General features: G+C 51.2%; 1 protein-coding gene across 8 annotated transcripts; it reads left to right on the forward strand.

Annotated features, from left to right (window-relative positions):
* Window positions 1-726: 726 nt before the first annotated feature.
* GHRHR (growth hormone releasing hormone receptor) lies at window positions 727-20,642 on the forward strand. Of its 8 annotated transcripts, none has more exons than XM_009452860.5 (14): window positions 729-899; window positions 5,642-5,747; window positions 5,874-5,981; window positions 6,688-6,785; window positions 7,940-8,037; window positions 8,784-8,946; window positions 10,826-10,979; window positions 11,270-11,330; window positions 11,813-11,882; window positions 12,615-12,706; window positions 13,272-13,401; window positions 14,164-14,205; window positions 16,002-16,106; window positions 20,467-20,642. In XM_009452860.5, exons 1-14 carry the CDS (start codon window positions 843-845, stop codon window positions 20,557-20,559), a joined length of 1,377 nt encoding a protein of 458 aa, XP_009451135.1. In that variant the 5' UTR covers window positions 729-842; the 3' UTR covers window positions 20,560-20,642. The 8 variants fall into 8 exon arrangements, with proteins under 8 accessions (XP_519027.3, XP_009451135.1, XP_009451136.1 ...); XM_009452861.5 differs by having other exon boundaries at window positions 8,784-8,916; XM_519027.7 differs by lacking the exon at window positions 20,467-20,642 and having other exon boundaries at window positions 727-899; window positions 5,645-5,747; window positions 8,784-8,916; window positions 16,002-16,646.
* Window positions 20,643-20,677: the final 35 nt, after the last annotated feature.

The raw sequence follows: 20,677 nt of genomic DNA on the forward strand, positions 1-20,677 counted from the left end.
GAGAGTTGTCCTCCCCCTATTCAAGATGGCTTGACCCATGAATCCTTCACAAGGCTTCCAACCAACCTCATTTTCCCCTTTTGCCGTGAGAGTTTTGGAGAGATTTTGATAAGCCCCCATGTGAAATCCAGAGCCTTGATGCTTGCAGCTTCAGCTCACCATCCAGGCCAGAGTCTTTGCCCAGTAAAGGACCCAGGACACATTCCTGGCCAGCCCATGCCAGTGCTTACAGATCATACTTCCTTTCCTAAGACCATTCCAACCCTCCATCTCCACTAATACCATACCCTTCCCCTTCCCCACCAGTTCCACACAGCTCTGACCTCACTCTCCAGCCCTGTGGATGAGGCTAGGAGCACACATCAAATAACCTGGGAGCTTCCCAAGGGCAGGCCCAGGTCCCCTTCCTATTCTTTAAGATCCCATCAATCTGAGGGGTCACTCCAATGATGGCCACTGGAGACCTGGGCTTAGAGAAGAAAGCGGTAGAGAATATTGACCAAGCGACCTGTGGCTGTCACCTCTCTGGGCCCTTGCTATCAGGACAGACACACAAGCAGACTTATAGCCAGAGTAGAAGGTGATGAGGGTGCGGGCTCAGCCCCTGCCTGCTGGAAACAGAGTCCCACCTCAGCGTCAATGCTGCGCTGGGCAGGTGTCCTGCAATCCTGGTGAATATTCAGCGGTCTGTGTCCCCTCGGCTAGCTCCTGCCTATGCAAACAGCCACCTGAGAAGGGGAAGCAGAGGGTGTGGTGGAAGCGGCTGTGTCAGGGGACAGCAGGGGAAGGAAGATAGCCAAGGCTTACTGAGGCTGGTGGAGGGAGCCACTGCTGGGCTCACCATGGACCGCCGGATGTGGGGGGCCCACGTCTTCTGCGTGTTGAGCCCGTTACCGACCGTGAGTAGCCAGCTGAGACCCTCCGGCCTCTGCCACTGGGCTCCAGATTTGGGAGCCACAGGGCCAACTGGAGCCTGGTGGAGACCCTACTGCCCTTCTTCCACTCTAGAGTCCCTCCCTACGAGCAGGTGGCAGGCTGTGGCTTGGAGAGCCCCTGACACCGGGGCTCCCTCCCTCATCTCCCTCTGCCCAGCAGTCTGTAGTGACTCTGGGTAGTGCTATTAACATGTCCTTCCAGGGGCTGAGCTGAGCTCACCTTCTTGTTGCTTCCCCCAGGGCCTGGCTGTGCCCTCTGAGGGCCACAGAGACTCTGTCTGCCCCAAGACAGTGCCTCAGAATTGGTGAGGCAAAGTCAGGCTCCCCTCTTAGTCCCCCCAGTTTGCTCTTTCTCTCAGCTGTGCACCTGTGATGCTTCCACACACTCCCGTGGTAAGCTTTCTGGACCCTTCCTTAGTCCCATGACTCCCTGAGCCACTCTCCAGTTTGGTGGTTTCCTTTGAAGAGGGTGTGGCCAAGGAAGGAGTGGAACCTAAGGAGTTGGTGGAGACCAGCTGCTTCTGCTCCAGCAGTTAGGGGATCCATCATCTTCTCACGATGCCGAGGGCTGGAGAGGCTTTTGGCAACCAAATTGTACTCCATGGGCTAGAGCGCTGGAGCACGGGGCATCAGGAGAGAAGGCCCTTCCTGAATGTGCTGCAGTTTCCCGGTAACTTTCCAGGAGGTTACTGCAAGTGACAGCAGGGACCAGGCTGGGAGTCACAAGGTTCTGGGATGGTGAGGGCCTGAAGCATTCTTCCTCCACTGCCTTATTGGAGGGTGCTGCCCCTCCCGAGCACCTTGCTGCACCTGCTCCTAAGTGCACAGGCTTTGGGCTTGAATCCTGGACCCATGAAACTAGCCGTGTGAACTGCAAGTTCCTCAGCCTTCCTGAGCCTTGCTTTTATCTCTTTTGTTAAAAGAGAAAATATCCGCTGGCCCGGGTCACTGTGCATTGAGTGGAATCTGATTTGTCAAGGGCTGGGCATAGGGGTGCAACACAGGAAACTTCGACTGCCCCCCTGTCTGCCATCTGTGTGCACTCTACAGCAAAAGCTTTATTTTTAGCAGGGGTACCCAAGACCTGGTGGTGGCCATTCAGCAGATGGTGCTAGTACCAAAGCTAGACCTCAATCACTGTTTGCCAGTGTGGGCACCATCCCCTGCAGATACCAGGAAGAGCAGCAGGCATAGATGCAAGGCCTGGGGGTCCAGGGCGATGGAGCCTCCCCTCAGGGGTGGGTGGGGTCCACGATGTGTGTGGGGGTGACTGGGAGCCCCAGGATGTGTTTCGCCAGTCCTAATTCAGCAGGAGCATTTGGATAAATCTTAGAACGATCTATCCTTCCTCCCACCACTTCCCTCCCTAGAATCTCTCCTTACATCTGGCCCTATGACCACACATCCTGAGTCATTAGTGGGGCTTCTCTGAATTTCCCTCCTTCTCTTAGAGGTGTGGGCACTGTCTGTTCATCCTTTTGGCATGAGGCTGCTCTCCTGGCATCCTTTGCCCTCAGTTGCTTCCCCAAATTGGCCCTGAAAAGTTTCCCAGGCAGGGTTGGGGCTTGCCAGACTGTGCAGTAGGCAGAAGGATAGGCAGAGACCACAGCTCTTCCAACAGCCCAGGGTCAATGTCAGGCTGATGGTGTGAGAAAGTCCCATACAGGCCCGTCTGCCCTCCTGCTCTTCCTTCCCTGCTTTGTGCGCTCAGTCTGTTGGGAGATGTAGGGGACATGCAACGGGGCTCTGCCCTGAGATGGACCTGAGGTTACTGAGTCCTCGGGAGGAAGCCAAGAGCTGAGTCCGCGGCACCCACCAAAATGAGACCTGGAGCCTGGGTAGTGGGTGACATCTGCACCCTGGGGCCTTGCAGGGCCAGGCAGGAGATGGCAGAGCTGCGTCCAAGCCATGGACCCATGGGGTCAGCAGGGCGGGACAGGAGTGACTTCTCCTGCCAGGGTAGCACTGGTGGGGGTGACCCTCCTTACTGGGCTAGCTCTCCAGATTTTCTCCTAGCCCACAAATCTGCGGCAGAGCTCTCGGGTCTCTCCACGTGGTCACCCACCATCTATTGTCCCCACTCTGGTGGTCAAAGTCTGTACTCTCTGACCCCAGCCCTGGTCTTACATCTGCTACACTATTTGCTGTGCCTGCATTTCTCCCAAAGAACACTAGCTGTTAATTAAACATTTGCTGACATGGATCCTGCTAGACATTGAGGGTGTGTGTGTGGGGGGTGGGGGCGGGGGCCATGGGGAGAGAAACATTAGTCCTGAGCTGATACTTCCCAAATACACCTTTTCCCACTTCCCTTGTCCTTGCACATGCTGTGCTTTCTGTTCCAGATGCTCTTCTCCCCACTGTGTGTGTCTGGCTCTAAAAAATGCTCCCTTGTCCCCAGGTCCAGCTCAAATGCCACCTCCCCAATCCCTGTGAGAGGGACACTCCCTCCCATGGTACCTGTCTTGCTTCTTTTTGTTTTTTTGTTTTGTTTTTCTGAGATGGAGTCTCACTTTATCGCCCAGGCTGGAGTACAGTGGCACAATCTCAGCTCACTGTAACCTCCGCCTCCTGGGTTCAAGCGATTCTCCTGCCTCAGCCTCCCGAGTAGCTGGGATTACAGGAGCGTGTCATCACACCCGGCTAATTTTTGTATTTTTGTAGAGATGGTGTTTTGCCACATTGGTCAGGCTGGTGTTTAACTCCTGACGTCAGGTGATCCGCCTACCTTGGTCTCCCAAAGTGCTGGGATTACAGGCATGAGCCACTGTGCCCGGCCCCTGTCCTGCTTCTGATCACAGTTTGCACAGGGTCTATTAGGATCCAGCCCTTCTCCCTTCCCCAGCCCCTCCTCTCCTGTGAAAGCCTGGGGGAACAGACATCTACACTGGTTGACTTGGATGTGTGTTTTATACAAAAATGTGTATGCTGTATACCCAGTTCACAGTGCAGAAAGTATGTTTTGTAAACTTGGCTTCCCTTGTATGTATCTGTTTGGGCTCTGGCCTGCTGGGCGATCAGTTTTGGTTTTCCTTCAGTTTGGGGCAGTGGGAGGGAGAAGTGCTAGAAATTCCTGCTGTTCACTTCCAGTTTCCTGGAGAACTTGTTAAAATACAAAGTGCTGGATCCACCCTAGATCTCTACATATTCCTGCTTCCATCCCAGTGGATCTCTAGCTGGTTCTTGAGGCACACTTTCAGAAGTACTTCTAGAAGATTCCCAAAAAAACCCCAACTTGTTTCCAGCTTCCAGAGATCATTTCTCATGGCCACTGTGTAGCACAAGATCTGGGAGGCTCCCAAAACTATAATCTTTCAGGGTTGCTCAGCCATCAAGGTTATGATCCTTTCATCTACACATCCATGAAGCCACACATCCATCCTTACACAGCTCTCTCACTCATCCACCATGCACCCATCCATGCAGCCAGTCATCTGTCTATCCATCCATCCGTCCAAATCCATCCATCCACCTCCCCAGCCATATATTTGTCTGTCTGTCTGTATACTCATCCATTCCACCAGCCTTCCTTCCTTCTTTTCTGCCTTCCTGCCTTCCTGCCTTCCTTCCCTCCTTCCTTTTTTTATGTAGCCTTCACCTCATTCATGTGCTCACTCATCCATGTGCTCATTCATTCATCCATCTTCTCTCTCACTTACTAAGCTACCCATTTGCTCATGTGTTCCTGCCTGTGTGCATCCCGAAAAGCAGAGACTGAGACAAAGGTCAGAAATTTAAAATGGTTTCCAGTGGAGTAAATCCAAAGTATTGGCAGAGCTGCATTCCTCCTGGAGACCGTAGAGAATAATCTATTTCCTTGCCTTTTCCTTGGGTTCATGCCCTTTCTCCATCTTCAGACCAGCAGTGTGGCATCTTTAAATCTCAGTTCCCACAGCACACATCCTCATGTCACCTCCTCTGATTCTGACTCTCTTGCCTACTGCCCATCCTATAAGGAGCCTTGCGATTACATCGGGCCTACTCAGATAATCAAGGCTGAGCTTTGCATCTCAAGATCCTGAACTCAATCACATCTGCAAAGTCCTTTTGCCGTTTAAGGTAACATATTCACAGGTTCCACGGATTAGGATGTGGACATCTTTGGGGGCCATTATTCTGTCTACCATTATTATGCAGAACTGCTTCCAGGGAGCAGGAGTGGAGAGCAAGGAGAATGACACAGGGAAGGAGGAAAGGCCCTGATGAGAATGGAGTTGGCCATCCCTGTGAGATCTTCAGAAGCACATTGTCTAATGTGTCTCAGAACTTACTTACATGAGACAGAATGGAGAAACATCCATCCAAACCTAGGCAGACCTAGGTTTGTATACCAACTTCCTCTCTTCCGGGGTGACTTTGGGCAAGTCAGTCAACCCTAACCTCTGCTTCCTGAGCTGTGAAATGGAAAGAACAAGAGCATTAACTGCACAAGAGAGGATTAGACCTTCTGTTCCTCCCTCTCTGCCTGCCTCCCTCCCTCCCTCCCTCCCTCCCTTCTTTCCTTCCTTCCTTCCTTCCTTCCTTCCTTCCTTCCTTCCTTCCATCTGAACATCTACCAAACACACCTGAAACTACTGTGAGCAGGTCTTTGCCTAGGATTAGGGCACAGAAATGAATCAGGCCTTGTCCCTGTTCTCAGGTCATGTGGACCACAGAGCCCAGAAAGACACCCAACTGGCTTGGCTCATCCTGTTCACTGTTTCCAGCAGGTATTGGGCCACATGCACCCAGAATGTGACTTCATCACCCAGCTGAGAGAGGATGAGAGTGCCTGTCTACAAGCAGCAGAGGAGATGCCCAACACTACCCTGGGTATGGGGCCTAGGAGGCAGGTGGTGGCTTCTCTGATTCCTTTATATCCTCCAGCCTCACCCCTCGGATTATTGGGACAGCCCTGCACCTGGGCTGAGTCTCTGCTGCTTCTGGCTCTCTATCCAGGCTGCCCTACGACCTGGGATGGGCTGCTGTGCTGGCCAACGGCAGGCTCTGGCGAGTGGGTCACCCTCCCCTGCCCGGATTTCTTCTCTCACTTCAGCTCAGAGTCAGGTGAGGGGTGCTGGGTGTGGCGGTGGGAAAGGGAGGTGCTTTCATCTGGAAGTGGCAGAATCTGGCAGACACATCACTGGATTTGGGGGCAGGCTAACCTGGGTTTGTATACCAACTTCCCCTCTTCTGGGGTGACCTCGGGCCAGTCAGTCTATCCTGATCTCTGCTTCCTGAGCTGTGAACTGGGGAGAACAAGAGCATTAACTGTGCAGGAAAGTATTAGAGTGCAGAACCTGTAAGTGCTGGACCTGGATGCCCTCCAGGTGTTAGCAGAAGGCTGGCTGCAAGGGTGGAGGAGGGCAGGCCTGCCTGACTGCCAAGACACCACCAACTGCCCAGGATGGAGAAGGTGGGGCACTCTGCTGCTCTGCTTCACCTCCCTGGCCTAGGTGCCGGGACAGTGAGGGCCTCTTTTCTCCCTACTGCCCTTAGGATGCTGGCAGCCCAACTCACCACTCCTCACCCCTCAGGGGAATAATCCTCTCTGTGAAGAGATGGCACCTTTGAAGCCAGAGATGGAAGGCCCCATAGTGTGTCCCTGGGCAGGCTAGACCTGGGCCCCAGGCCTCTGGACCCACCCTCTCTGTTGCTCAGAGGAGCTGTCCATGCAAACCCTGCCAGGGTCACTCGATGGTCCCCGGCACCCCCAGCCCCCTCCTGGGGAGAGGGAAGGAGTTGTGGCTAGAGAGTCTTGCTTGCCTCCCAGGGGCTGTGAAACGGGATTGTACTATCACTGGCTGGTCTGAGCCCTTTCCACCTTACCCTGTGGCCTGCCCTGTGCCTCTGGAGCTGCTGGCTGAGGAGGTAAGAGTCTTCTGGCATCTTGGAGGAAGGACTGCCATGGACATTTGTATGGGTGGGTGCACAACTGTAGGGGCCGCCATTCTCTAGCCTGCAGATTGGAATACTACTTACAGCAGTTTTCCAGCAGAGAGCAGTGAAGTGTCTGGAGGAGAGGGGGTCTTTTGCTAAGTTACTGAAGGGTGACCCACAGGCCAAGTTACTTGGAGGGAGAAGCGGGGCAGAGGGCAGGTGGGAGATCTGCCGGCTGCTGTCTTGGTTCTGTGTCCAGGCCTCCAGGGCAGGGAGCTTAAAGTGGTTCCAGAGGAAACAAGGCTCCTAGCAGCCCTGGGAAGCTCCTTTCCTTCTCTGGCCCTCAGTCTGTGGAGCAGTGTGCATGGTTGTGGTGTGGGCAAGTGAGGGAAACTCAAGCCCAGGGTGATTGCAGAGAGCTCCTAACACCAGCCAGCACACCGCACACTTGTGTATCCAGCAGGGCCTTTGCAAGGCACTCCCAAACCCATCATCCCATTTCTCTGTCCCCTTGATCTCTGAGAGGTAAAGCATGACTGTAACCATTTTTCAGATGGAAAGACTGAGTCAGGGACAGGAAGTGATTGCCTGGACCCCACAGGAGAGCTGGGATTGGGGCCAGTGCCCAGGCCCCTGCTCCCTTCCCTTGCCTGCACACTCTATCTTCAGGTCCAGGCTGGACTCTGACTGATCCAAACACTTGGCCACAGAAACCTTTTACCTGCCTGCCTGTGGCTGTCCCCAGGTGTCCCTGGCTATCTCCTTTATTTGGATACATTGTGTTCCCAAGCTGGTGAGCAAGCTGGATGTCAATAAACAAGCTGATTTCCTCTTGGGCTTTTGTCATTCCCCAGGGACATGTAGTTTCTGCGGCTGCCTCTCCTCACCCCCAGAGCATCATTAATGTTAAGCATCTCCACTCCTCGCTACTGCCCCTCCCTCACCCGCAGGTCAGGTGGAAGGCAGGCTGTAAACTAAAGCTCCAGTGCACAGGGGGAGCTTTTCATGGTACCCGTGGACACCTCTGCCTCCAGATGGGGAGTGTTGGGGTGGAATGGCAAAGGCTTCACCTGCTTGATTGTCAAGCCTCTCTTTCCTCCAAAGGCCCAGAAGCTGAGACTTTCTTCTGTCTCTGCCCTTCCCAGGAATCTTACTTCTCCACAGTGAAGATTATCTACACCATGGGCCATAGCATCTCTATTGTAGCCCTCTTCGTGGCCATCACCATCCTGGTTGCTCTCAGGTTTGTCATCCTCATCACCAGCTCAAGAACCTTCCTTGGCTCCTTATTTCCCACAGGGTCAAGTCTGCTTCCTTGCCTACATAGCCATGAACTTCCCAGATCTAGGCACCATACCCCTGTCTAACTTTCCCTTCCCTTTTCCCCACCATGTAGACCCATCCCTTCAAACACCAGAACTCATTCCTACCTCTGCCCCTTTGCTCACGTGGTGCTCATTCTATTTGCTTGGAATTCCTCATTGTTCTCAGTGTATTTATATCTGAGAAAGCCCAGCTCCTATCTGCATCTGACAGTCCTCTGCCTCCTGCCCAGAGCCCCTCTTGACTGTTATAACTCTCTGACCACTGTCCCTTTTAAGACCCCACCCCCTCCTCCAGCCTTCGAAGTCTGAGCACTGCATCTGGCCTGTGCTGTTCTTGGTCTCATGGGGATGAGTGTCTCTGATCATCCATGGGGCTCCCATGGGCAGTACCTGCCGTTTCTGCCTCTGTTCCCTGAGACTGTGAGCACCCTCGAGGCAGGGACCAGATATTCCTCTGTTTCCACACTTACCCTGAGCACAGGAATGGTTGCTCAGCTGTCCTGCAAGGGTTAAACTGAAGCCTCAAGTTCAGCTCAATTCAATTCAGTTTGATTGCATCCAATTTGATTCGATTCACCTCCTGCCCTGTTCAGCCCAGTTGCAGCACACCAGAATCCCCTCTCCCTGCTTGCTTCTCGTTCCTCATTTCTCCCATTACCCCCAGGAGGCTCCACTGCCCCCGGAACTATGTCCACACCCAGCTGTTCGCCACTTTTATCCTCAAGGCAGGAGCTGTGTTCCTGAAGGATGCTGCCCTTTTCCACAGCGATGACACTGACCACTGCAGCTTCTCCACTGTAATGGCCATGGGTGAAGGGGCTGGGCAGGTGGGGGAGAGAGGAGGTAGGATTACAGACCCAGATGTGCCTGCACCAGGCTTCCCTGCCCTGTGGGCTGACCCTGGGGCTCCTGCATGGCCAATTACAGAACAGGAAAATGCTCCTTTCCCATGTCACCCCCTAAGTCCTCACGCCTTTCCTGGACTGTGGTGTCGATCCATGTCATTTCCCATATTGCATGCTCTACTCCGCGTTCTGTAGTCCAACCTAGACCACGTTTCACTACGCACAGCCTTTTCCTTTCCTTTCATCCCTCCCTGAGCACTCATAGGTCTGTGCTGGGGGTGTGTACGCAAGGGGCTGGGAGGAGCTGGGTCCCTCCTTCAAGAAGAGCCCATGGGACAGAATGCACACAGATTAGGGGACTCCCAAGTGGAGGAAGCTGAGAGCTAGGAGAGAACAAGAGGGGGCTTCAGGGAGGAGAGAACAAGTGGGGGCTTCAGGGAGGAGAGGACCCTGGAGCTGTATTGGCAGCAACAATAGGGAGATGGGGAAGGAGAACATTTCAAGAGGAGGGACCAGGGTGAACAAACTCTCAAAGACAGGAGGACCTGGGCCATGTCCAAGAAACTGGGAAGGCACCATGGGAGAGATGGGGTGGAGACAATAGAGGCAATTGAAATTAAAGGGAAGTTGGGCAGAATGTGGAGACCCAGCACCTGCTAGATCCTCTACAAGTGTGCTGGAAATGAACAGCGAAATCAGGGAGCAAACTAACACATGACCTCAATTAACTGATGAAAGAATTAATCATACTTCATACTGAGCACTTATTTTGTGCCAGGCATTGCACTAAGTGCTTTACATATGTAGTTGTCCCTTGAACAATGTGGGTTTAGTGGTGTTGACCCCCCTTTCAGCTGAAAATTCAAGTATAACTTTTGTGTCCCCCAAACTTAACTATTGATTGCCTACTGTTGACCTGAAGCCTTACCAATAACATAAATGACCGATTAACACATATTTGTCTGTTACACGTGTTATATACTGTATTCTTACAATAAAGTAAGCTAGAGAAAAAATTTTAAGAAAATCATAGAGAAAATAAATTGGCTGTTTTTAAATGGAAGTGGATCATCATGAAGGTCTTCATCCTCATCGTCTTTATGTTGAGTAGCCTGAGGGGGAGGAGGAAGAGAAGTTGATCTTGCTGTCTTAGGGGTGACAGAGATGGAAGAAAATCTATGTGTAAATGGACTTCAGCAGTTCACACCTTTGTTGTTCAAGAGTCAGCTGGCATTATCTCTTGAATTTTTAAAACAGCTTGAAGAAGAAAGCATCACTTTAATCCCATTTTGTAGAGGAGAGACAGTTGGCAAGGTCACCCAGTGGCACACGGGTGGGGCTGGGATCAAACATGGGCCAACTGAACTCAGAGGTGGTCCTGCTCCCCTGCCGGCAGGTGATCAAGTCATGCAGTGAGTGAGTGAATGCACGGGTGCCTGTGTGTGTTTTTTGCAAGACAGAGCTGTGGCTGAATAAGTCACAGCTCTAGGGATTGACTTCAGCTCAGGAAGGATGGGGGTAAGTGAAAATAGAAGCAGGTCTTAGGCAGTTTCCATTTAATCCTTATGACGAGGGCTTGATCTAGGTTTTGGAGGTTTTTCCTTTTACAGATGAAAAGCTAAGGTGTGAGGAGATTTGCACAGGAAATAGTAAATTAGAAGCCAGGCTGTCTAGATACCAAATCTGTGCTCTTAACCCTCACTGTATATCACCACATCCCCTCTTGGGTGGCCCAAGGAGCTGCAGGTCCCAGCCTAACATGGAGGGGCCTGGAGGTTCTGTATCTGAGTAGGGTAGAGGAGACTGGGATGGGGCTCCAGTGGGTGTCCCAGCTCTGAAGCACCCAGGTCCCGGCCCCCAGGTTCTATGCAAGGTCTCTGTGGCCGCCTCCCATTTCGCCACCATGACCAACTTCAGCTGGCTGTTGGCAGAAGCCGTCTACCTGACCTGCCTCCTGGCCTCCACCTCCCCCAGCTCAAGGAGAGCCTTCTGGTGGCTGGTTCTCGCTGGCTGGGGTGAGCACTGAGGGCGGGTTGGGCACCATGGGGAGGTAAAGGGCTGGAAAGGCCCAGGGAGTTTACATAAAGGCCCCTCCACCTCACTCTGAGGCCCAGAGAAGGAGAGGGACAGGCCACAGTCCGGCAGCAAGTGTTGGAGGGTGGGACCAGGGCCCTGGCTCTGGGGTCCTGCCTGGCCCTGCCTTTGCAGTGCCCTACGTGGCTGATGGTGGTGGTGGGAGGTGGCGCCAGATCTCAGAGTCAAGGATGCAGACCCCCTCACTTGTGTCTCCCCTGTACTCCTGTAGGGCTGCCCGTGCTCTTCACTGGCACGTGGGTGAGCTGCAAACTGGCCTTCGAGGACATCGCGTGAGTCGGAGCGGCCACCTTGTCATACCCACTGGTCCTACATGGGGTGTGGAGTGGACAGTCAGGCCATGGGCTGTTCTCCAGGCTGGGAAGAGGAGGAGAAGGGACTGCCTGGCTAGGATGGGGGGTGGGAGAACAGTCTGTGAGTAGCACAGAAGGGGCATGAGCCAGGCAGGAGATTGGAGCTCAGATTCCCAGGGCTGTGGGGCTGGGGGAAGGTGGGGTGAGGGAGCTGCCAGGGGGCCAGCAAGAAGGCATTGAACAGAGTTCAGAAACGTTTGTCCATCTAGGTGGATAGAAAGGGTGAGCCCAGCCTGGATTGGGGTGCCCCTTTGGGTGGAGACCCTAACTGGCTGAGACAGGAGAAAAGGCTGGAGGGGAGGTGGGTGAGGCCAGAAGGCATGAATGCCTGAGAGGGAGGTGCCTGTGTCACCACAGTGAAGGGGACTTTCCAACAACGGCCTTCTTTCCTCTCTCCCCAGGTGCTGGGACCTGGACGACACCTCCCCCTACTGGTGGATCATCAAAGGGCCCATTGTCCTCTCGGTTGGGGTCAGTCTCTGGGCCAGTGCCTTTTGCTTTATTCAGTCAACTTCCCTGGAACTACTGACGGGCTGTGCACAGCAGGAAATGCAACTCCAGTCTGGGTGTCTTGAAAACTGGGCTCCAGCCTTGCTCTGCCACTGATTCTCTGTGAGGCCCTCTCTGGGCCTCAGTATCCCATTGGTAAAACTAGAGGGGTGGTGGTCTCCATCAGCATGCAGGCTGTTCCAGCTCAATTTTGATGAACCTAATGTGCTGGTTGCAGATCATTTACCACTGCAGTGAGAGACTAGGGGTGCCGGGTGGGGGCAGTAAATGGAGTCTGCAGCTAAACCCCTCTCCTCCCTCTGCTCTCACACACAACACAGAGGCAGTGAAGACTGCTTTGCATGGCTTTGGTAAATGTACAAATGTTTTGCAACTTAGCAACTGTGCAAAGTGAGGGACATCTGCTTTGTGCTAGAGAAGAGCCTGGGAGGTGGCTGGAGGCAGGTGGCAAGGCCTGATCGCCCCCCTTGATCCCAGGACTTGGTCCTTCTCTGTCCAATGCTCAAATGTGGGACCCCCCCCCATCTCCAGGCTACCAGTTCTGGAGCAATGATCTGTGCATTCATTCACCTGCACATTCTCACGTCTCAAGGATTTAAATTTTCTAGTCCCCAAATGGGCTGGGGCTCACCCCAGCCACCCAAGGCTACCCCCTGACCCTTGTCTTCCACCTTCCTATGCCTCTATTTCCAGGTGAACTTTGGGCTTTTTCTCAATATTATCCGCATCCTGGTGAGGAAACTGGAGCCAGCTCAGGGCAGTCTCCATACCCAGTCTCAGTATTGGTACTGTGTGTTTGTGTCTGGGGATACTGGGAAAGGGTAACTGGAGGGGGATTCAATGTGGTGGTTCTGTCTCATCCAACAAGCATTCATGACCTCAGCCCCATACTCTTTCTTCCCTATGTTCCCAGAGACAGAATAGACCTGGCCCCTTCCTTCTAGGGGATCACAATATTGGAAGGATGAGGACTCCAAACAGCCAGCTCCCATGCCAAATAGAACGATGAGTGCTGGGATCAATTTCTATGGGAACCTGGGGAGAGGGATCCTTTCTAGTTGAAGGGTGGTGTGGTCAAGGAAGACTTCCTGGAGGAAGTGGTTTTGATCTACACTTTGAAAGATGCATAGACTTTGGGATAAACTGGGGCAAGAATAGTTGGTAGGGGAATCAGCAGGATCCAGCGCCCAGAAATAAAAAAGCCCAGGGTGATTGTGGGGAGGTGGCGTTTCCCAAGGTGGCTGTTCCACAGAGTGGATATAGGGAGGTGGTAGGAAGTGAGAGGAGATGAAGTGCACACGACAGTTTCTAATCCCAGCCTTGGGAGCCTAGGATTTGTCTTTCCTGCAGGCGTCTCTCCAAGTCGACACTTTTCCTGATCCCACTCTTTGGAATTCACTACATCATCTTCAACTTCCTGCCAGACAATGCTGGCCTGGGCATCCGCCTCCCCCTGGAGCTGGGACTGGGTTCCTTCCAGGTGAGGGACCCCACAGGCACTCTTTCTTTCCATTGAGGGTGCTGGAGGGAGGTGCTGTTGCCCACGGGCCTTGGCTGAGTTCATGACAGGGTGAGGGCTATGTTTTTCATCCATATATTCAAATATCTGTCTGTCTGTCCATCTTCCAGCCACCCATCTATGTATTCAACTACCCATGCATTCTTCCATCCATCCATCCATCCATCCATCCATGCATCCATCCATGCATCCATCCATCCATCCATGCATCCATCCATCCATCCATACATCCATCTACCCACCCACCAACCCATCTATCCGTCCATCCATCCACTCACCTAACCACCTACCCACCCACCCATCCACCCACCCATTCATCTACCCACCCACCCATCTATACATACATCCACCCACCCACTCATCTATCCATCCATCTATCCATCCATCCATCCATCCATCCATCCACCCACCCATCCATCCAATCTATTCAACTCTTATTGATCCCCTATTATGTGCCAAGTGTTGTGCTCATTCACAAGGGATGCAGAAATAAGGTCAGAGAAATGGGGCCAACAGTACAGCCCTGGCAGGCTTGCTAGGACAATTCTATGACAATATGCCTGGCACATAGTAAGTAATGAATGCATTTAAATTCCCCTTTCAATCAAACCTGGCCCAAGCCATAGCCTGGGGATGAGTAGGGAAAAGGTAGCAGAAAGACGGTGGACACTTTCAGGCCAGGCCAAAGGGTTCTGATGGGGTCTTTCTTCTTTGGCCCCACAGGGCTTCATCGTTGCCATCCTCTACTGCTTCCTCAACCAAGAGGTGTGTGATTTTTGAGGCTATCCCTCATGGAGTCCCCCTCCCACCAGACCTAAGGCCCCTCCTCCTCTCTCCCACTCAGGCCCTGTAAACCCCAGCTCAGGCCACACCTTCACTCTTGTGAGCTTTTGTGGTAGTCTGTCCTGAGCTTCTGGATCAAGCTGAACCGGAATGTTTCCTGTAAACATCTCTTATCCATCCTTCCTCTGAGCTGGGCCAAGTTCTACTAGCTACTCTTCAGGAGGTGGGGGAGGCCTTTCAGGGATAAGGAGGGGGATTAGGGTAGGGAGTCAGAAGGAATCCCCCAATTCTGTGTTCCTAAAATTGAACAAAAAGGAGAGTTGGGGAGGGGGTACGCCAGCTGAGGGAGAGATAATCAGAGAGAACAGATAGAGGAGCCAAGAAAGTCAGAGGTAGACATACAGGGAACTAGGAAAATAATCAGATGCAGAGACAAAGAGGAAGATCTGGAGCCCAAGAAACAGAGAGAGCACCTAAAGAAAACAGACACACAAAGAGAGTGGACAGAAGGGGAGATAGACATGAAAAGACAGAACAGATGGTGCTGCTGCACATGTGGAAACGTGGGGACACGACAGAGACTGACGCAAAGTGAATTCCACCCAGGAGACACTGAATTTCCCCCTTAGGACAGTCCTGCTCTGGGGAGAGAGGCGGGGGAGAATTGATCTCAATGCCCCGGACTCCCAAGTTCCACCTTTGTGCACCTGCAGGGCCATGCGCTCCCTCTGCTGGCCATGGATTTGCCATGGGCTCTGCATTCTGTGAGAGTTGGCTGCAGATGCCCTGTCCCCTTTGCTGTGGAGTTTTGCTCCCATCTCATCTGCCACCTCTGTCCCTTACTGCTCCTTCCACTCTCCCTCTCTTTATTCCTCACCTGACCTCTCTAAGTCCCATGCAGCCTTATCTGGTGTCTGGCTGTAGCAGACCATGGGCCCTGGGGGTCCTGGGAGGGGCAAGAAGCATCCCAGGCTGAGGCTGGTGGGGTGTGGAAAAAGTGTTTCCACAGAGAGTTGTGAAGGGAGATGTCTTGGGAAGCAGTGCTGGAGACCAGGTGGTTACATACCTCTGGTGACAGTGAGCTTACTACCTCCCAATAGCTCTTTCTGTTGTCAGGCAGCTGTGGAAAGATCATCTTTATGTTGAACAGATATCTGATTCCTTTTATCTTTCACCACAACCCCAGTTTGGCTCTACTGCATGAGGCACATTCTCTCAGCACCCTATGCCCCTGAAAGCCCCTTGGAGATGTGAAGATACAGACAGCACCCCCACCCCCCAATCCCACCCTTCCACCTTGCCCCAGGCTACTTTTCTTTTACTTACTTTCAGTTTCCTCAACTGCAACCCCTCAGACAGAGTTCTGAATACTCTCTCCCTTCAGGTCATTTCCTCTGGACGGATTTCCAGTGGCCAGAGTTGAGCTCACAAAATTGAACCCCAGAGCAAGGAGTGGTCTAAGTGATTAAGAGAGAACAGGGTGGTTATTTGGCCAGGAACTCAAGAAAGCACCTATAAATGTCTTTAACTGGGCTCAGACAAAGGCAGGGCTAAAAAGCAGAGAAAGGAGCTAAAAGAATGGTGAGAAATACTCACAGGAAGGAAAAAGTAGTATCCTCCAGAGGTAGTACTTAGCAGTACCTGTTGCCAAGCATGACTTTTCCTGCCCCATGTCTCTGTTTCTCTTACACCGCCTCTCCCTGCACCTTAGTCTCATTGGGGTTGAGTAGCAAAGCCACAGGGGGACCTTCCTAACGTCCTCTTCCTTGTCCCTGGAGGTGAGGACTGAGATCTCACGGAAGTGGCATGGCCATGACCCTGAGCTTCTGCCAGCCTGGAGGACCCGTGCTAAGTGGACCACGCCTTCCCGCTCGGCGGCAAAGGTGCTGACATCTATGTGCTAGGCTGCCTTATCACGCCACTGGAGTCCACACTTGAATTTGGGCAGCTACCACGGGTCTGCCATGCTCTGGAGGAGCAAGGGGGCCACATCCCCACCCCAGCTGTTACCCAGCCCGGGGCAGGTGCAGCCCTTCCTCCCTGTCTCTGCATCTGACTCTCTTTTGAGGTCCCTGTATGTCTACCTCTGACTTCTGTGGTCCCTCTGTGTCTGCTCTCATCCATTCCTCTTCCTGGGGCCTGGGGCTCTAGCCCAAGGCTCAGAGGAGCCAATAAACCTGTAAATGAATAGACGCATGTTTGAGTGAGTAAATGGGCCTCTAAAGGGGAGCGCACCTGCGTTCTTTATTTAGACGTCTGGTGCTGAGTTGCGTTCATCATTCCTCAGTTCATGCTACATTATGATTATTTATCTGTGCAAGGGGCCTCTTGTTTTATTTATTCTTAAAATGTACTCTCTTTTGCCTTCACCACTCCCATTCGCCTCCTCTCACAGGCAAACAAGCGAGCATGCTTAATGTGAATACTTGTGTTTCTGTGTGTCTTGCAAAATACGTGGTGTTTTGTGTGTCTGTACTTTAATTTACATAAATGCTGTTGGTCATATGCCTCATCCTGCTTCTAACGTTTCCCCCTCAGCACTGTGCTTTTAAGAGATGCTCCCAGGGGTGGACGTGGTGGCTCATGCCTGTAATCCCAGCACTTTGGGAGGCTGAGGAAGGCAGATCACCTGAGGTCAGGAGTTCGAGACCAGCCTGGCCAACATAGCGAAACCCTGTCTCTACTAAAAATGCAAAAAAATTAGCTGGGTGTGGTGGTGGGTGCCTGTAGTCCTAGCTACTTGGTAGGCTGAGGCAGGAGAATTGCTTGAACCCGGGAGACGGAGGTTTCAGTGAGCCGAGATCACGCCCCTGCATTCTAGCCCGGGCGACAAGAGCGAAACTCTGTCTTAAAAAAAAAAAGAAAAAAAAAAAGAGAGAGAGAGAGATGCTCCCGTGTTTCCATGCATACATCTGGTCCGTCGTTTTGGCTGTATGTGGTGCTGTGTAGAGTCATCACCCACGTGTTACTGTCCTGTCCTGTCTCCCCTGCACTCTAGTGAACATGCACATGCCGGTCCCCTCCAGGATCTGTGAGAGTGAGCCTCTGTCCGGGACTCACACCCAGGAGCAGCAGTGCTGGGCATCCGTTATGCCACCTGTTGATGTGATTCGGAGGTGCCAGATTGCATGCTTCAGTTCTGCACTCCCACTAGCAGCTCTTGAGGTCCCTAAGTCCCACAGCCCCACCAACACTTGGCATTACCCAGCTTTGTAATGTTCACCAGCCAAATGGGTGTAAAGTGCCATGGCACTGTTGTCCTAATTTGCATCTCCCTGATATCTAATGGGTGTAAACATCTCTTGCTGTACCCACTTGCCTTTTGGGTTTCTTCTTCTGGAAATTGCTTGAGTCTCTTTCCCTATTTTCCTCTGGAGTGGAGATGCCTCAACTCCAGGTCTTTCTCTTATGTCGTCCCCATTGTCTGCCCTCCTGGGTCCCAGCATACTGCCTGCTGTCCCCCACCCAACTGAGGACTCCCTTAATGTAACACATCTACATAGTCTGTCCCTCTTCCAACCTCCTTCTTGGCAGCGGGGAGGAGAAGGAGACCCAGGCTCTGTCCGTGGGGACCTATTTATTGACTGACAGTGGTGGAGGGAGATTCCAGTACAGAGAATAGGCCTACTCGGGCTGATCGCCAGGTGCCATTTGCCTTGTCCTGGTCCTTGCCTGGGTGCCTCCCTTCTCTGTGATCCCCTGCATGGTGGCCCTCTCCTCTGCACGGAGGATCTAGCTTGTCCTCCATGGCCTGCCTGGACCAGGTATCTTTTCTCATGCACTGGGAACAGAAGGAGTAGGCATCCTTTACCTGTGCTGGCTCACAAGTGTGTATCTGGTGGACGCAGCGGATGGACATCCTCCTTCCTTACAGTCATGAGAGTTCCAGGGAATGGAGACACAGCTACATGAAGCCCAAGGCCACACTGTTGCCCATGACGCCCGGCTGCCTGGCACCTTCCTGGTCAGACAAATGTCAAAGTGCGGGCCCAGCCTGAAAACCCATCATATTCAGTCTCAAATCATAAAAGTAATTCATATTCATTGCAGGCATTTAGGAGATACAGAAGGATTTTTTAAAAAATCAATCATCATCTTATTACCAAGACATTCACCATTGATACTTTTGTATGTTTCCAGAAAGATTTTTTTTCTGTGTTTTGGAAGTATCTTGAGATTATATTTGTAAAATTTCATATGATTTGTATGCATTAAAACAATATACATTATATATAGATGGCCAATAATCACTTGAAAAGATGTTCGATATCACTAGTCATTAGGAAAATGTAAATCAAAACCACAATGCAATATTGTTTCATGTCCATGAGGATGGCTAAAAGGAAAACAAAATAGCCAATAACAAATATTGGCAAGAATGTGTAGAAATTGGAACCCTCATGCATTGCTGGTGGGACCAGAGAATTGTCAGGTGCTTTGGTAAAAAGTTGCACAGTTGCTCACAAAGTCAAACACTGAATTATTCAGAAAATCCACTCCTAGGTATATAGGCAAGGGAATTGAAGATGTATGCCTACACAAAACTTGTACATGAATATTCATAACATCATTATTCATAGTAGCCAAGAAGTAGAAACAACCTAAACATCCATCAACTTATGAATGAATTAACAAAATGTGGAATATCCATACGATGGGATATTAGCTCCATTATTTCTGTTTGAGGTAATGAAAAGTTCTAAAATTAGATCGTGATGATGGTTGCAAACTCTGAGAATACACGAAAACCACTGAATTGTACACTTTAAGATGGTGAATGTTGTGGTACGTGAATTCTATCTCAATAAAGCAGTTATTAAAAATGAGTAAATGAGTGTTTGCTGGAGAACACTTGCAGACAATTTTTCCGCTACATAATTTGAAAAGTCTATATAATATTATTTATTTAGCCAATAGTTATTTAACATATTTTATTCGTGAAAGTTTCTGTCGATTTTAAAAATAAATATTTATTACAAAAATATTAGCTAGGCGTGGTGGCGGGCACCTGTAGTCCCAGCTACTCGGGAGGCTGAGGCAGGAGAATGGTGTGAACCTGGGAGGCAGAGCTTGCAGTGAGCTGAGATCACACCTCTGCACTCCAGCCTGGGTGACAGAGCGAGACTCCGTCTCAAAAAAAAAAAAAATTGTGATGATAAACTTCCTTGCGTACATTTTTTTTCATGTATACCTCAAAAAGACAAAAACTTAAACTCCTAGACCTTCAGAATAAATTATCCTAATGTGGAAGAATGTTTGAACCAATGCAATGCACATGATAAGTCTTTTAGTACCTGTTGGCAAATTGCCTCCCAGAAAATTGGTCTAGAGAATTCTTGCACAAACAATATAAGTGTTACAGTTTTTCTGCATTGTTATTATTTTTTGAGACAGGGTCTCACCTGTAGACCAGGCTGGAGTGTAGTAAAGCGATCACAGCTCACTGCTGCCTCAACCTTCTGGGCTCAAGTGATCCTCCTGCTTCAGCCTTCCCAAGTAGCTGAAACTACAGGCATGCACCACCATACTGGCTAATTTTAAAATGTTTTTGTAGAGACAGGGTCTCAGTACATATTGCCCAGTCTGGTCTCAAACTTCTGGGGCTCAAGCAATCCTCCTGCCTTGGTCTCCCAAGTGCTGGAATTACAGGCGTGAGCCAGTGTGCCTGGCTGGCATCATTATATGTTTCTCTGAGTTTTAACTGGTGTTAGCACTGTTAGTAATGGTGTTAGCATAGTGGTGATAGTAGTTAGTGTTAGTTAGCTTGGTTAGTGCTCTTTAATATTAGTTGTGACTAATTTTAGTGGTTAGCAGTTGGTAGAGTTAGTGGCTAGTTAGTGGTTAGCATTAGTTAATGTTAGTGGTTAGTGTTGGTGATTAGTTACCAGTTAGTTTAGCAGCTAGCTGTTAGTGTTAGTTAATGTTATTTAGTGGTTAGTGTTACTGGTTAGTTAGCAGTGAGTAGTTAGTGGCTAGTTTAGTGTTGGTGGTTCATTAGTGATTAGTGTTAGTGGCTGGTTAGCAGTGAGTGGTTAGCGTTAGTTAATGTTAGTTGGTGGTTAGTTAGCCATTAGTGTCAGCAGTGAGTGTATGATATTGGCAGTGGGCAGAAGCAGCTCACTCTGTGAACTGTCCATCCCTCGCCTACAGGTTTCACAATGGCTGCAAGTTGACCACTTGCTCCCTTTTAGTTTCAACTGGAGCCTCAAATTCCTATCACTTCTCTTGTCTCTCCCATGACAGGGATTCGCAGACTGGGCCTACGATGCAGATTCCTGGGCAGATCCTTTGACTGGCAAGCTCTTCCTCTCTCAGGACTCCAGCTTCCACAACTGAGCGGGGGGGTGGGGGGAGTTGCTCAGGAGATGATGTCTGAGGAAGTCTCACCAGGGACACTGGATGGCAAGCAACGAGCTAGGCTGAGAAGCGCAATGATCATCCTGGCCACCAGGTG

This window comes from Pan troglodytes, chromosome 6 (genome assembly GCF_028858775.2).
Source record: "Pan troglodytes isolate AG18354 chromosome 6, NHGRI_mPanTro3-v2.0_pri, whole genome shotgun sequence".
In the NCBI taxonomy this organism is placed as follows: Eukaryota; Metazoa; Chordata; class Mammalia; order Primates; family Hominidae; genus Pan; species Pan troglodytes.